At 33.4% G+C, this 16831-nt stretch overlaps 1 protein-coding gene across 1 annotated transcript; it reads right to left on the bottom strand.

The window, feature by feature from the left end:
• Positions 1-4730: 4730 nt before the first annotated feature.
• Positions 4731-5714, bottom strand: LOC143535897 (F-box protein CPR1-like). The gene has a single exon (XM_077030022.1). The coding sequence runs from the start codon at positions 5712-5714 to the stop codon at positions 4731-4733; it is 984 nt and encodes a 327-aa protein (XP_076886137.1).
• Positions 5715-16831: the final 11117 nt, after the last annotated feature.

Genomic DNA, 16831 nt, shown 5'->3' with positions numbered 1-16831 from the left:
TTATTATAACTCAACCCTTTATTATAAGTACTGTTTAATATGTGAGGAAATATTTATCAAATATATGTATGATTATGATCATGTGAGAATTATTTTGAAATTAATAACTTTAAGAATCATTTTAGACCACAAAACACAAAATATTTATTAAATATATGCATTTTAATGTTCACATAGACAGCCATTTTGTAAAAAAAAAATAGTTAAACTTTGAAAATTATCATGTTTCACATCATAAAATCAGACGGTTGTTTTGAAAAAAAAAATAATAATAAATAATCAAACTTTGAAGTACCCTAGCGGCCGTTCTGACCATAAAGGGGGTCAAACTTTGAATATTAGAAGTTAAAACTGCCATTTGGCCAAATATTTGAACCACCATTCTAACCATTAATAGACAAACTTTGCAAGTTTTTGTTTTAAACGATATAGATTAAATATCAGATAGCTATACGCCAAGAAACTACCGACCAACAGTAGCCGAATTGAAGGTGGTGCTGTCACCCGCACGCTTCTACTCGCCAATGTTGTAAAAGTAGGTCTACAAGGCCGAGTACTTGCTACAAGGTATGGTGCTGAGGAGAGTTTATTTAACTCCACATGGTTACTACGAATTGGTCAAAGGTGGTCAACATTAGCTTGAATCACATCTAGTCGGTTAACTTGGGTTTATTTTGACTTAAAAAATACAACATAATTCGTATTTCTATAATATTAAAGAACGAATATCATTATTTTTAATTAATGATTAACATTTTTTTAGAATAATTTAGTGTTTAAAAATGTATTTCTCTTATTTATATTGATATTCATTTATTTTGTTATAAATATTAGTAAACTTATGATATTTGAAATATATAAATATATATATTACCCAAAATCTAATTTTTTTTATATTTATCATGTCCGAGTACTCTCCGAGTACTCCCTCCAAGGGGGTCGGCCGCCTAGGGACCGCCTAGCGACTTTTGCAACATTGCTACTCGCCGTGACAATCGTTTTCTCTATACACTCCTGCCGCTATTCCAATAACATGTCGTTTCGAGCTTCTAGTTGGAGCAGCCGCAAAGGCTGCAGAAATCGTTCTAAAGTTGCCACTACCGTCCGCAGCCATAGTCACGTCAGGTTTCACAGTCCCAGACTGCTACAGCCTTCTATCTCCTACACACAACCACTCGGGCCTGTTTTCAGCATTGTTTTCGTTCATTAATTTTCTTGTATTCGTCGTGAATTCGTCTGCAATATCTGTATCAGTCAGGGTTTTTATCAAGGCCAAAGAATTGCTGCTCATCTTCTCGGCTTTGATCTCGCTGTCGATAATTAATTCGCAACAGGGTCCTTTCGTGTTTGTCGTGGGAGAATCTATCAATGCATGTTTCCTGATAGTAGAATTGGTTAGCACTTAGCATAGAGAATGAAAAATAATAATAATTATATTATTTGTTATTGTTTTTATTTTTTATTTTTTTAACAACAAAAATTTTCCCCACCTAGGGGTATGCACGGGCCGCGTTTAGATTAAAACTAACCAAAATTTTAAAACTGTTCGGTTTCGGTTTTTCGGTTTTCGATTTGAGTTCTACTCAGTTTTGGGTTTTTTGGTTTTGTTATTTGAGCTTGAAATTTTGGCAGAAAATAAAGAATTTGTGTCTAAATCATTTTGTTAGTTTAATAACTAATTAATTATTGTACAAGTGGGATAATATATTTGACTTGCACGTTTATTAAAATTCTTATAAATTACTTAAAATGAAAAAAAATGAAAATTTATAAATCAGGTGATCAGTTCGGTTCCGTTTTTTAGGTTTTTATTATATGCAAAACAAAAACCAAACCATAAGTTTGGTTTTTACAAAAAGATAAAACCACATCGCCAGACTAATAGGTCATGGGTATTATTTTTGTACTTACCTGGTTGGTTATAATGGTGCTCATAAGAGTAATTATGTCGTCAACATGTCGGCGAATTCCTTTTTTCGCAGGATATGTTTTCAAGTAACCTATGACTTCGTCGAGCTCTTCCAATGTTTCGACCACCATTTCCAGGAAATCCTGAAGAGCGATTTTCCCACGTTTCGTGAGATTCGTCCTAGCCAAGATTCTTTATGATCAAGTGGTTTGTTTGGATTCTCTCTTTTGTTTTATCAAGAGCTAGTTCAATGACATCTTTCGACGTTTTAACCTTTTCAGTAATATCAAGATCACTAGAAAGCGTGGAGTAGCATAATTCGGGGTGGAGGGTGACACTACATGATCATTTAACAATGGCATGAGCGGTTGATGCTCTTAAGTTGTCGTACGTTGAGCTAGCGGATTTGGAGTTATTAACTCCAACCACAATGCTGATAACTGCCGCGACAAGTATGAATGTAGCGAAAACGGTTAAGAAGATCTTTTTCTTCTTGCCGGAATCCGGCATTACTCCGGAGAAGAGTTGCTTGAACATTGCTAATTTTGTGTGTGGTCCAGCCAAGGAGTGAATGAATTTGTGTAGGTACTTGTGAATAGTAATAGGAGCCAAAGGTGTTTGGTTGTTTGCATTGATGGATATTTGTATTTGTGCATGTTTTTTGTGTGGCTTCTCATTGCCACAATAATTTGAGTCATAAAAAAATAAATTTCACATATGAAAACCTTTTTTTTAGCATATTAATTATCATAAGCTTACAAGTTTTTATTTTCGCAATAATTGCTACAAATTTTGTATGGTATTTATTTGTTGACTCATAAGGCTCCATATGAGTCGTATAGGAGCATCTGGCACATTTTAAATACGCGCTATATGAGTAACCTTGGTTTTTACTGCCTTTAACGTTATGCAAGTTGTATGAAGGAACCTACTTCATCCCAATTGTAACTATATATTGAGACACACTAGTCTAGCTAGAAAATCGTGTCTTACTCGTGCATACAACTTGGAAATACTTAGCCGCACTATCATCGGTAGTACATAGATAATTTGTTATACATGCACTTTATTGGGTGAATGTTGTTTTGTTAAACTACTATGTATGCATCAAGTGTTTTCGCGTCAAAAAGAGTTTTGATTAACATGTATCTCAGTTTTGAAAATAGTTCATTTGTATTCACATTCGAGTCTCAAAGCATCGTTTTATAAGCGTCTCTTTCCTCAGTCACGCCAATCAAAAATCTAAATGTATCATTTTATAACAAGTTCATGTCTACATTCAGTTCGTAAACATTAATAAGTTTAGTTATTTACTTTTATTAATAAGTATTTGGTAGGCTAAGGAGTTGTTTTAACCAATCGTGTGAGCCATTAAAAGGGTTGATCGATTCAGAGGCTCCATTCAGCATATTTGTAAATTTGATAGGGTAAGAGGCTCCGAAACTAATACAGACCTTTCCTTTTAGTGAACTTAACACACTTTGGTGTTGACTGATTCAATGGTAAAAAGCCCCAAAAAGGAAGGATTGTTTTGAATTTATTTTTTTGGTTAAAGTGACTATTTTGTTTGGACATTTTGCATAAAATGTTGCTTATGCTGGTTCCAAAGCCAAATGGGCCGCTGTAGTTTGTTCCGCTGCACAAATCAGGTTTTTCAAATACTCGGTTCTGGGTAGACTGGGCATTGGAAAATCGGACATCGGCTATACCCGGGTCAGGTTCGAGTCCAGGTATTATCTCTAAAAATCATATCCTATGCAATAAGTTTGGGTCGGGTTTAGAATCAGGTATTCTAAAACCCTATTTTCGAGTTTTATCTGGTCTTTTTCGGTTATAGATTGGGTTTTTTAAGGGACTACACTTTTACGGGGTATTTTTCGGTATTTTCAGTTATATTTCAGGTAAAGATCGGGTATTTGAAAAACCCGGTTTCAGGTGTTGGAAAAACCCGGTTTCGGGTATGGAACCGGTCCCGTTTTCAGGTATTACCGGGTACAAATCGGGTCTGGTTTTGATTTTGGGTACTGAAGTGCACAACCTATTCATACCCTACGAGTAGGGTCGGGTAGTAAAAACCCGGGTATAAAAAAACCCTACTCTAGTCTTTTATTTTCGGATTCCGTTTTTTATGCACGCACCTCTAGACGTTATATTGGTTTTGAAAGCATTGTCAGGTTAGTCATATTTTCATTTCTTTCTCCATTCCTTCTACTAAATTATTTTGGTAACTGTGAGAACCTGTTTTTAGAAAACTTACGAGTCTCCATCATTGGTCTTCAAGGGGGTTAAAGCCAGAAAAACAGCGTAGGCTAGATCCGAACATGTGATCTCTGCTAGACGGACTCATGTGTTCATGTCAACTTAATTTACTAAGTTATGATAAATCGATAATTGAAAGGACTAATAAACAATTCACATTTCTAAACTCTTTACATTCAAATCGAAAACGAACAACTTCAAGATCAACAAAGCTAGAATCTTTTCACCAAACATACAAAACTAAAAATCTTATGTGCTACTTGAATCAAAGCTGCACATAACTGTATTGATCCAAAGATTTTATCACTCTACTTGTTCTGGATTGGATTAAATAATAATAATGATGATAATAAAATCATCAAGAAGCCATTCAAACTTCCAAATAGTAGCAAAGTAGTTGACAGATTTAAAATCAAATTCAGGTTATTAGGAATTAACAGGCAATTGAAATTCAAAATTAAACAAAAAAAAATAAATTTAGTTCCGAAAACGCACGGAGACGAAGGGCATACCAAATATAAAGTGATATACTATGAAACCAGATCATCTTGAAATTTGAGGGTCATCTTATATTGCACCTCAAACTTTTTACTTTGCTAGTATCAATCCAATGCCTTTTGCTCTTAGCTTCCCACTTTAAAACGCCGTTATAAACCTTAAGATCTGGCTGATCAAGCAAAAGCAGTGTTTCCGAGTAGGGATGCGCAGAAAATTCACTCCCTAATCCCTCACTCCCAAGATTATCTATGCGTTTTGAGTTGGGCTCGTAAACAGCAAGTTGTTCACTGTAATATCCTTTTGGAATTTCAATTACAGGTTCACCACTCCGCCGAAATCCTGCTACTGAAGCTTGTAATTCTGGTGTAATGGTGAATAGCTTGGTAAACGATTTAGAATCACCACCCCCCATCTTCCATAAATCGAGACCTGAATTATCAAACTCGTCTTCTTGTCCAATAATAACAAGAGACTCCCCTAGCTTATACATGGACAAAGACCAAACAATGTTTGCTAAACTATCTGGAAAGGTTATTTCTCTAAATTCTTCACTTGTGATATCAAATGAAATAATCATATTACAATGTAGCATTCCATCATCGGGACCCCTATCAGTAGCAAGCCAATAAAAAACTCCATCTGTAACTACCTCACTATGGCGGAAAAAATGAATTGATTTACGAGGGAGATTGCCATATGACCTTCTCCAAACCCCTGTGCGTAATGTAAAAACCTCAACCTCGGGAGGGTTGCAAGATACAGTTTCCATGCCATTCGTCAAGTGGCGATCGACATATGTAATCTTGACAATCTTAAGGTCATTAGTCTTACGACAAACCCCAAAACCTATAGCAGACTCATATATACGTCCTATGACATCAGGCACAACAATAGCAATAGATTTTCTAATTGAAATATTCCAAAGAACAACCGTACCACCCTTTGTATAGTCAACAGAGGAAGTCGGGCTGTACAAACAGACCAGGCCGTCAGAGCAGCCGACTATCCTAGGCCATACAAGCGTCTTAACCGATGCAGGAAGAGTCATGGAAACTATATTTTGTTGGTGCAAAGTGTCATCATCAATAAGTGAAACATAATTTTTTTCATATTCAGGTTGGTCATATTTTAAAAGTAGATGATGCACCTGTGCGTGGTGGCCGTTGTAATGCTTAATAATAAAATCAGTGTTGCCGATGAGAGACTTCCATGTTTTGGAGACCGACCGGAACTGAATAGGGATGGCAATGGGTCGGGTTTAGGTATTCCCAAACCCATACCCGGTTACTAAAGTCCATCCCAAACCCGTCCCAAACCCGTCGGGATTTAATCGGGTAATTACCCGTCGGGTTTCGGGTTTTCCCATCGGGTTTCGGGTTTCTTATCGGGTTTTGATAAAAATACCCGTCGGGTATACCCGGCTCAAAACCCGCCGAGTTTTAACAAAATATAACTAATCGATTACAAATATGCTTACCATAAAGATAAAATATCTCAAATAATTAACATAAACAAGTTTCGACAAATAATATATTTGGAATATGGTATATATATAATATAATTACCTATATCGGGTGCATCGGGTATATAATCGGGTAAATGGGTTTATGTTATCGGGTAATTGGGTCGGGTAATCGGGTATATTAGAAATCCCAAACCCGTCCCAAACCCGCTAAATATTTTAAAACTAAACCCAAACCCGTCCCAAACCCTAATGGGTCGGGTATTACCCGTCCCATTTATGTCGGGTTTCGGGTTTTCCCATCAGGTTCGGGTTTTATTGCCATCCCTAGAAGTGAATCAACGATTTGACAGGAAGCCTTTTGATGATTTCCTCTTGGATTTCGAGTGGTATGTTGTCTGACATTGTGATTTGTGATTATGGATGGATTTATAGGGTTTATGTGTGATGTGGCCGCTATATATAAATCAGGTTTCCATTGAGTGCATAATAATAATCATATTTAACATTGTGTTAATTTTATTTAAGAAACTAAAATAGTATCTTAAAAAACAAATTAAACTATTGTGATATATTTGCGTGAGAGCCAACACTCGGATAAGACATTGTTAACATCACACCCTAGTCTCGTTATCCCCGTGCATATTGGTGTACACAGACCGGACGAACACGGACGAGACCTTGTTCGTGTCCGTCCGTTAAGCTTTTTTGACGGGCAAACGGATGGTTCGCGAACACTCTACCGAACAAAAATTTATGTCCGTGTCCGACCATTAAAAATTGAGTTTGTCCGTGTCCGTCCATGTTCGTCCGTTAATATTGTAAACGGACAATAACGGACACTAATGGACAAACAGACATTAATGGGCAAACGGACACTAATAGACTCTAATGGACAAACAAACACATGAACATTAATGGACACTAATGAACATTAATAGACATTAATGGACAAACAAACATATAAACATTAATGGACACTAATGGAAAATGAACATTAATATTTTCGTTAACGATGAACGAACATACACAAACCTATCCGTACAGACGTTACCGGGCGGACATTACCGGGCGTAATTGAACGGACATTTTTGAACGGGCCTGGCCTTTGTCCGTGTTCGTCCATTAAGCTTACCGAACGAAATTTTTTTGTTCATGTCCGATTCGTTTATTAAACGGACAAAAGCAAACGAACTTCTTGCCGAATCCCGGACGTCCGGTGGATGTCCGGTTCGCTTACAGCCTTACATGCAACACTAATTTGAAGGACAACGACGAATACGAAAAGTATAACCGTGGTACAAAAGATCTCAAGGGACAATTTGATAAAGATCTAAACTTCAAGGGGTAATTTAGATTTCTTGGAGTCTATGTTTTTTTCTTTTTAAATTCATGTTAATGTTTAAAATAAATATTATTTAGTATTTATATTATAATTAATTGTTTCCTAATTTAATTTGGACTAGGATTATGGGTGTTACATTAATTAATTGTTTCGTATGTAACTATACTATTAAAAGCAGGACCAACAAAACGATTTTGATGGCTTAAATCAAAATGAGATTTTATGGCCCTTTTATGAATATTAGTTTCAAAAATAAAACGTGCAAATAACGAGACTTGAACCCATGACCAGCAAGTTAGCAACACACGAGCTTACACAAACTAATAGACATATTTGTTTCTAATTCTTCGATTAAATATATATCTATATAATGTTTCTTTATTTTTTCTTTAATTTGGAGGCCTTAACCAAGTGTGGTCCTAAAGTCATATCTTCATTTTCTGACCTATGGGCCGACTATGATTAAAAAAAGACTTATTGTTCACATGACATTCAACTAAGCCCTTCATATACGATGTCAAATGTACAAGATCTATTTCGGTTTAATTAAATTGTTTAATTTTTAAAGTTTTGATAAAATAAAATGAAAAATATGTTGTTGATGAAAATCAAACTCAATACATTGCTTCTAAAATGTTTATGGCTTACCAGTCAACTAAGATAAATTGATAATAACCTCTATTTTCCTTAATAGCACAACCTTTATGTAGGTCACATGACCGGATCAAACAACAAACAAACTAATTACTAGTTGTCTTGAATCAACCCCTCAACTAGTTGGCAGAAACAACTAGCTAGGACCGAGATCTCGGATCTTGTAGTGTGCTTAGGTTCAGCCGAGAATGGGAAGAGAAGGGAGAGAGAATTTGTAGGTTTGTAAAATTGTATTTGCAAAAGGTTACATGGTGTATGTGATACACACACTTATATAATGTGTGTATTCTCATACACTATTTCATTACAATTCGCCCAATGGGCTCCAAGTACATAAGGCCTCGGCCCAAACATGCATAAGTAAACAAACTAACAACATAAACGTAACTTAATACAAATACGAAAGACTAATACAAAAGGCCTTACAATCTCCCTCTAGTTTTTAGTATTTGCTTTATTTTCTTCCATCACCACTCGCACTCGGACTCGTACTCGAATACATTGTCTGGATCTTCAAATGGTTGCTTTTCAACAAATAGATTGACAAACTTGTTGAACTTTTCGACGATAGCGTCCGTGTTGTCACGACGGACGTCTTCAACAGTAGAAAAGGGGCGATTTGGCAAGCTTTTCCAAGTCGCGGAGTCCAAAACCTGCAAGTTCGTGTTTGCAAAGAACGTCAGGTCATGAGTGTGAGTGCAATGAATGATGACATCGTCGTGCACGTTGTCGAACTCCCAAGCGATGAAGTCATGGAGAAAGTCGTCCTCGAAGGGCATCCCATGGCAGATTGGTCCACCATGATCTTCAGGCACCTGTATAGCCTTTCCTTGGACAACTTGTTGTAGAAGGGGTTGATCTTGTTAGTCTTGAATGACCTACCCGGATTGACTGCAGACGTCGGGTAGTTAGCTCTCCATTCTCTCCACAATAACTTGTTCTTGAACCATGATTCTAAGGTGTCTTTGCTATCATCTCGAGCTATCGTCTTTCTGAAGTAATTCATGTCGAGTTCTGATAACGTGTGCATATCTCCGTAAGTGAGATATGTAAGATCCCCATTAGCATGTCGGACAGCCCAACTTTGGCTATCCTTGTGGTATTTTGCATAGAGAATGGGATCCGAGTCATGGTAAGGCTTCGACCTCCATCGCAAGCTTCCCATCCTGCTCACGCTATAGTATTTGATTCCCGAGCAATGGTGAAGGATAGTTGGTCATCCGTTTTTTTGTGCGACAGTGTATATTTATCTGTTTTCGTCTGACATTTTTTATATATAGTAATTTACATGTTTTCAACTGAAAATTTGATTCTGGCCCCCTTTGTTTACAAATTTTTTAATGTGTATTTTCGTTCGTCCCTTCGACATCTTCGTCCGAGCTTCGCCACTAATTCCGAGTCAAACCAAGTTTGATTTCCTTTAAGTTGGCACGTGTTATTAAAGTACCTTGTAATCTTGTACAGAATTCCGTGTACCATTTAAAAAAGAATTTATATAGTACTGTTTAATTTGTGAGGAAATATCTATCTATTATAATAAAGTAAATAATTATAGACACATGTCAGTTTATGGTTAATCCTCATAATTATTTTTCCTCAAAAACTAATATATGTCATAGATTAATAATTATTCACTTTCCTTTTTCACTCTATTTATATAATATCTATAACATGATTAAATTATTCACTTTTCTTTAAACTCTATTTATATTATATCTATACACTTTTATAAAAATAAATATTTACATATTATACTACTATATATTGTTAGAATATATTTCACAACATACTTAGTGAAATCCAAAAATCAACAACAAACCGTGTTTGTTAAATATTGAAAATAATATAATTTTAAATTCTATCATTTACTTATTATGTTATGTATATTGTTGAAGATCGTAAATAAAAAAAAAACTCTAATATGCTTTCAATTTACGAAGTAATTTTTTTAATCATTAAATTATAAATATATGCTTAAAAGTTTATCCATTTTTTAAAAATAAATCAATTTCTCTATTGGTTTTTTTTTACATTGTCATATAAATTTAAAAATTATAAATATATAATTTAAATCTATATATTTACTTTTTCGGTTAATTTAGTAAACTATACATATATGTGTTAAATTGTAAGGATAATATATACCAATCACTTTCAAATAAAATAAAATTTATCATATTTAGTTTCTTGGGTTTTTTTATCAAGGATTGCTTCGGGTTTTTTGTGGAACTTAAATTTGATTGTTTTTGGTTAAAAGTTAGTAAATTGATTGTTTAGTACAAATTAACAACATTTGGCTCAAATTTGTTACGGGTATAAAATGGGTAATCTACATATTTTTAAAAATTTTAGAATGAAAATAGATTTATCGTCAAACTTGTTACGGGTTCAAAGTTTTGACTTGAAAATATAAAACAAATGAAAGTTAGAATTTTAAATGTTATTGGGTTTCGAATTTATTTTTAAAGACATATTTTGAAAGAATCAAAAGATTCGGGATTTTGCACATTGAGTATATTTTCCATGACTATTTAAGTTTAAGAAAAAATGACAAATACTTCCGACGTGCCATCTCCAGGCCTATCAACGCTTCTAACTTTTATCAAATTAGAAACATTTATGCCAACATTGACTTTTCCTTGAATAGTAATAAGAATGTTTTATGTGAAGCATGTAGTACAAAATTATGCTCAATTGAAGTAAAACATTCACAAAATTGATGGGTTAACCTGTTATTTTTTGTCAATTGGCAAAGTCGAGAAGCCACTCAAACTTATTAAAAAAAATTAATGGTGTATCTCAAAACTATTATTATATGAAAAGTATTCTTTAAAATTGGTTAATAACCAAATTTCTTTCAATTATACATATATGATACTGAGAATAACTTTTTAATATATGGAGTGTTCTTGGGTATGTTTTTGCACGTGCATTATTGTTTTCTATTAAGTTCATTTTTTTTGAAAAAAAATCATTTGGTGATATAAATAAAATCAATTTATGTGTAATGATACAAGTATAAATGTAATACATTTTTTTATATGCATTTTGTATTACTTTATTTGTAACTTAATTATTTAGATTATATCGTGTTTTACACGTGCTTTAAAACTAGTTTATTAAATATATGTATAGCTTATGATTTTATGTTACATCAAGATGAAGAGTAAAAAACAATGACTTTTTCTTTTTTGACTTTTTTGTCTTAACACAAGCTAAACTAATTACCACATTGCAATTGATCCGCAAGTGGATATTATTAAACGATTATTAATTTATAGCCACTAGATTAATTTTATAATATTTAAAACTATTGTTTAAAATTTTAAATTGAAAATCAACATCAACATCAACATCAACATCAACATCAACATCAACATTAACATTATGAAGTTAAGCCACCCTACCCCACCCATTATTCTTAATTAATTAATACTATTCCCATCCAATAATTCAACTTATTTCTCTTGTACTACCTACTGTTATTAATTATGCCCATACAAAAATAAAAGAGAATCCTTATATTCATCCACTTATGCATAACGAATTAGTTCTATGGTTGCTTTGATTATTCCAATCTCGTATTTAAGTTTTTATTAACAATATTATAAATTTTGTCCTTTAAATATATGTGTTTTATGAGTCAGGTCATTTATAATTTATTTGCGGACGGTGTCCTTTATATGATAAAAGACATTCGTTTTTTGTCCTTTACACTAAATATTGTCATCCAAAAACTCAGTTAAATCAACATGTCAAGACTTAACGGGGGTTTTATTTAACATAATTTATTTAGTTTTTTTTCTAATGATATATTTAATTTTTTTAATTATAAATACTTAAATAGTATGCGTAAAATACTTAAATGGCCTCAAATGCAAGATTTAACGGGGGTTTTGCATGTCTGTTAGTCAAAAGAACGAAATTCAAACAAACATGTCATGTAAAGAATACAACCTGCAAATAAACTTTTTAAATTACCTGATTCATAAATTGTATATGTTTAAACGACAAAATTTGTAATTTTGTCCTTTTTATATTGGGATCTTTTGAAGGTAGTCAAATTCAAACAAGACTAGTAGTCGAAATAATGATTCGATTCATGCTAAGTTGAAGTGTTGAACAAAACCGAATTAGAAGAAAAGGCTTTAAATTCGTAACTTGAATCGAGTTAATTCAAAAGATGTTATGCACCACCAAGTAATTTTGTGTGAATTTTTTTCGAATTTTAGTAGTCTAGCTTAAAAAAATAAATTTTAATATTTTTCAGTGTAGGAGATGAATGTAGTAAAATTTAATGAACGATATTTATACGTATAAGAAGATAAAAACAAAAGGAAATTATGAATGAATAGCAATTGTATTCTTACGTATTCATTCAACCAGGGCCGTCTCCGAGAATCCTCAAAAATTCGAGGGCTTGGGGGAAATGAAAAAATAGGCCTTGAAAATTAAAATAAATCAATAACTTGTATATAAAAATTCAATATTACAATGATAATTATGATAATAATTAACAGAGAAGAATGGTCAAATTTAAATACTTAAACAATTCGTGAGTCTCTTTTAACTTTTTTTTATTTTATATCAAAAGTTATTTTGTTCTTTAAATATAAAAAATAAAGAAACATAAGACACATGGGCATACTAGTAAACTAGCAATCAAGAATAAACACAAATGAAAAACAAATAAAATTTAGAAAAAAAATAGAAAAATAGAAAAAAACTGTCAGCAAGAATCGAACATGACCAACCTGTTTATAGCAAATGGTCTTATCAACTACACCAATGTACATCTTCTAGCATGGAATTGTTTATTTATATATTATATAATAAATGCATAAAAATAATTATGGGCCCTAAAAGAGGGTGGGCCTTGGGCTGTTGCCCTCTCTGCCTGCTCTATGGGCCAGGCCTGTATTCAATCTCCATGGATCCATGATGTTCTCATCCACCTCTTTTAAATATGTATACAAAAGCGGTGTTTTAGTCATGCTAATTTTATATATCGATATTATCTTTTTATGTCATTTATAATGAAATATCTTTTCATCTTTTGTTAGAATTCGCTATTTCATTAAAAATATAATTACAACTTATAAAATCACTAGGTGCTTCTTTTTTGTGATTATGAAGAAATTGTGTTAGAACGCATCACGTATTCGTATGAATATTACATTAGAAAATATAATTTGAACTTATTTAACTATTTATAGTGATAAATATAGGTTTTTTTTTATTTTTTAATTTAGTCATTTAATTTCTATAGTTTAATTATATATTTTTTACGCTTCTCGTGCATCACACGAGTTCTAAAGCTACTGATGTATAAAATAATTGTATATGAATCAGTCACCAGTCACCAGTCTCTCAACCCTCACCCCACCCCACCCTCAAATAAAGATGCTTAATATAAAACCTATGTGATAGTAACCGGATTCGAGATCGGCGGTCTCCCAAGATATGACCATTTGTGCAGGTTAGACTCCAAAGAAATAAGATAAAGAATTAGACATTTGTCTTCATAATTTTCTTCTTCTTAATAGCATAATTCAAATGCCTTTTATAGGCAACAAACCAAAACAAAAGAAACCACCCACAATCCTATTAAGTCGAACCATTACCTATAAACCGAATTATAACTTAAATACTTAATGCAAACTAAATAAACAAAACACTAGATAATATGTTGCATGAGAACATGATTGAGGACATGCATGAATTATGGCCTACGTGGGTGACTTGGTGAGGAAGGAGCACTCGGATCGTATCACTATGTTAATTAACAACTATGAATCCTCCAATCCTAGAAACCTACTCTAATGATGGCAAAACACTACAAATGGATTTGAAGACTATTTATATTATAATTTTCTAATATATAGCAGAAGCCCAACACTATCTATATTTCAAAACTTTCATAACAACATCAAATTATGTCTACAAGTATCATTTCATCACCCTTATTCCTACTTCATCCTAACCTTAATCCCATCAAGAAAACATCATCAACAACAATATCAAAAAGGATGTTAATGCTTGCCAAACAAGACTCCCATAACACATCTTCATCTCTCATTCGGGTCGGATCATCCATCAAGATACAAAAAGTATGTTTTTTCATCTTATTATTCCATCCAACTACAAATTATACAAATCATGCCTTGTTCTTGAACATGTTTTCGAAGATCAATCTAGAGGCATAGTTTGTTATTTGGATGATCAAGGAGAGATTACTTGTGAAGGATACGATGAAGGGCCTCGCCTTCATCCGGGCGTCACAAGATTTTCGTGTCATCAAAGGTAAACTTTTTTTTTCAAGTTTAATCTTTTTACATGTGACACTTGGTATTTGTCGATTTCGACGTTAGTTTTTAAGTTAACAAGTTTTATAATTAATCCCAAATGAACTTGTTTTAAGTCAACGTAAATTGACACGTTATATAATTTCAGTAAAACTGAATTGACTTGTCATATAACTTTAAAAGACCTGAATTGACCCATAAACAAACGGGTGGTGTTCATCGATTTGGACTATATTAAAGCTAGCAAATTATATAAAGACCAATTTGGCACGTTGTATAATTTAAGTCGAATTAAATTGACATGTCAGTGCATCTAAATTGACATGTTATTAATTTTAATAGACCCTAAAATTAAATGACTCATAAGAAAACCGGTGGTGTTAGCAGATTTGAACCTTTTTTTAAAATGGCACGTTATATAATTTTAGTAGAACTGAATTACCCAGAAGCAAAATCTTTTTACCATATCAGTTTCTCGATAAACGGGTCATAATTGTCACTTGATGTTTTTTAGGATTTTATATGAACTTTTGATTGAATTTGAAATTTGCACAGAGGAAAAAAAGATATTGTTCATCTTCTTGAAAGGAGTCTGCTTCAAGTCAGAGATGGTGGTAAAGTCAACTAACTATGATTTATGCCTTATGAAGAGATGGTGGGATAAACCATCTTAGCCGTTAAATAAACAACCTTGTAAGTAGTTATGTAGACAAAACATGCCCAAAGGCGTTTATATGTATGTGTGTAAGTGTTTGGGCATTGTGTCATTGAATAATGGAACATTACTAGATGTGTTTTTGGATATATGTTGAATGAGCAATAAAAAATAATCAAATAATAAAATATATTTATGGATATATGTTGAATATTGAAGGTGTATGTTGAATAATAAATATATTTATGGATATACGTTGAATATTTGAGATTTCTATTAATCTCAATTATTATCTTATCGTTGTTGTTGGTTTCATCTTTAACATATTTGTTTCTAATGGTTCGTGATTAACAGAATCCTTACGTTGTTACTTGCAGGTCGTTGGAAAAATGTTTTTGACCGCTAGTCACATTTTTTGCCGTAAAACACCACCTGAACACCACCACCACCTTCACTTGAGCACCACCAACTGATTCCGACGATTTTTTTGGGTTCTGGCGACCTCAATAATTAGGGACTTTTACTAGAAAAAGGTTCCTAAAGGTCCGGTATAAGGTTACAAAGATGTTTGGGACAAAAATGTTGACTTTGATGTTTTCCAGCAAAATAAGTTTTCCCAGCGACATGCAACTAACGGTGTTAGAATTATGTTAGTCACGAACCGCTGGAAACACATATGATAAAAGGTTGGATCGTTATCAGTCAATTCGTTAGTTCGGATCGACAAAGACCAAAAATGATAGATGGGATTAATATTAATAAAAACCAAAAAATCAATCTTGAAAAATCACTAAATTGAAACTACTAAGAACAGAAATTTACAAAATTATATTTCAAAACAATATGAGCTGATGTTAGCCAAAGACATGTGACAAATATAGCCAAAAGCTTATGATAGCCATGGCGATTTTGGGTGGATTGTATGCAATTTGTGTGCGGTTGCTTCTTCTCAAATGTTCAAAAGGCGGCGTCAACCAGCAACACCCGCCAAGAAAGTTCATCTGACATAGGTGATTTCACACATGCAACGTTTTTTTTTCTTTTGGTTATAGCTAGCTTTGAGATATTGTTGCTTTGTTGTGCAACTTTTTTCTTGCTTATGGCTTTATCATGTGATTAGTTGTTAACATAGACGGGGCGTGTCAAGATGCTTTCTTGAGATTGTGTCCTGAGACGAGGGGTGGAGGCTAGAGAAGAAGAAATCGGGTATAGTTTGTGTCTTTCTTCTTGGAATGTAGGAACTCCTGATAGTAAGTTGTTGGAGTTGCTAGATGTTCTTAGAAGACGCATGGTACATGCGCCATGCCTTTAGGAGACTAGGTGGAAGGGTAAAGGAGTCGAATAAGAAACTAGAAAGGACGATACATCTAAACATTATATTATTTAATAAAAGTCTGGGGTTCCCTTAAACTTCAAATTCTCGAAATCCATAGCTTCAGGGCCACGTATGACATCTTATCGATCACCTAAGAGATGCGAACAAAGAAAACATCAGCAAAAAGTGAAAACTGGTGAATACATATACGGTTAGCCGACACGATATATTTATCATTAAACAAATCAACTTAAACATATTAAATCAATCATTTATCACATGATTAGACAATGAATGTTGTACTTTCACTAGATTGCACAAATAAGTTGCCCAAAACTATCATGTGTGTCCACTACTAGTTCATGACCACCAATTTCCGTACAAAATCAGTGTTGCCATACGTGTACAACTAGCTCGAATGTTTATTAC

This window comes from Bidens hawaiensis, unplaced genomic scaffold (genome assembly GCF_021521415.1).
Source record: "Bidens hawaiensis isolate Kalapana, Puna unplaced genomic scaffold, B.hawaiensis_p1.1 tig00000780_1, whole genome shotgun sequence".
NCBI lineage: Eukaryota > Viridiplantae > Streptophyta > Magnoliopsida > Asterales > Asteraceae > Bidens > Bidens hawaiensis.
The sequence above is the reverse complement of the archived record's forward strand: the minus strand, read 5'-3'. Positions and strand labels throughout refer to the sequence as shown.

Excerpts from the sequence above, each read along its gene's own strand:
- LOC143535897 (XM_077030022.1), bottom strand. The coding sequence starts at position 5,714 with ATGACTCTTCCTGCATCGGTTAAGACGCTTGTATGGCCTAGGATAGTC.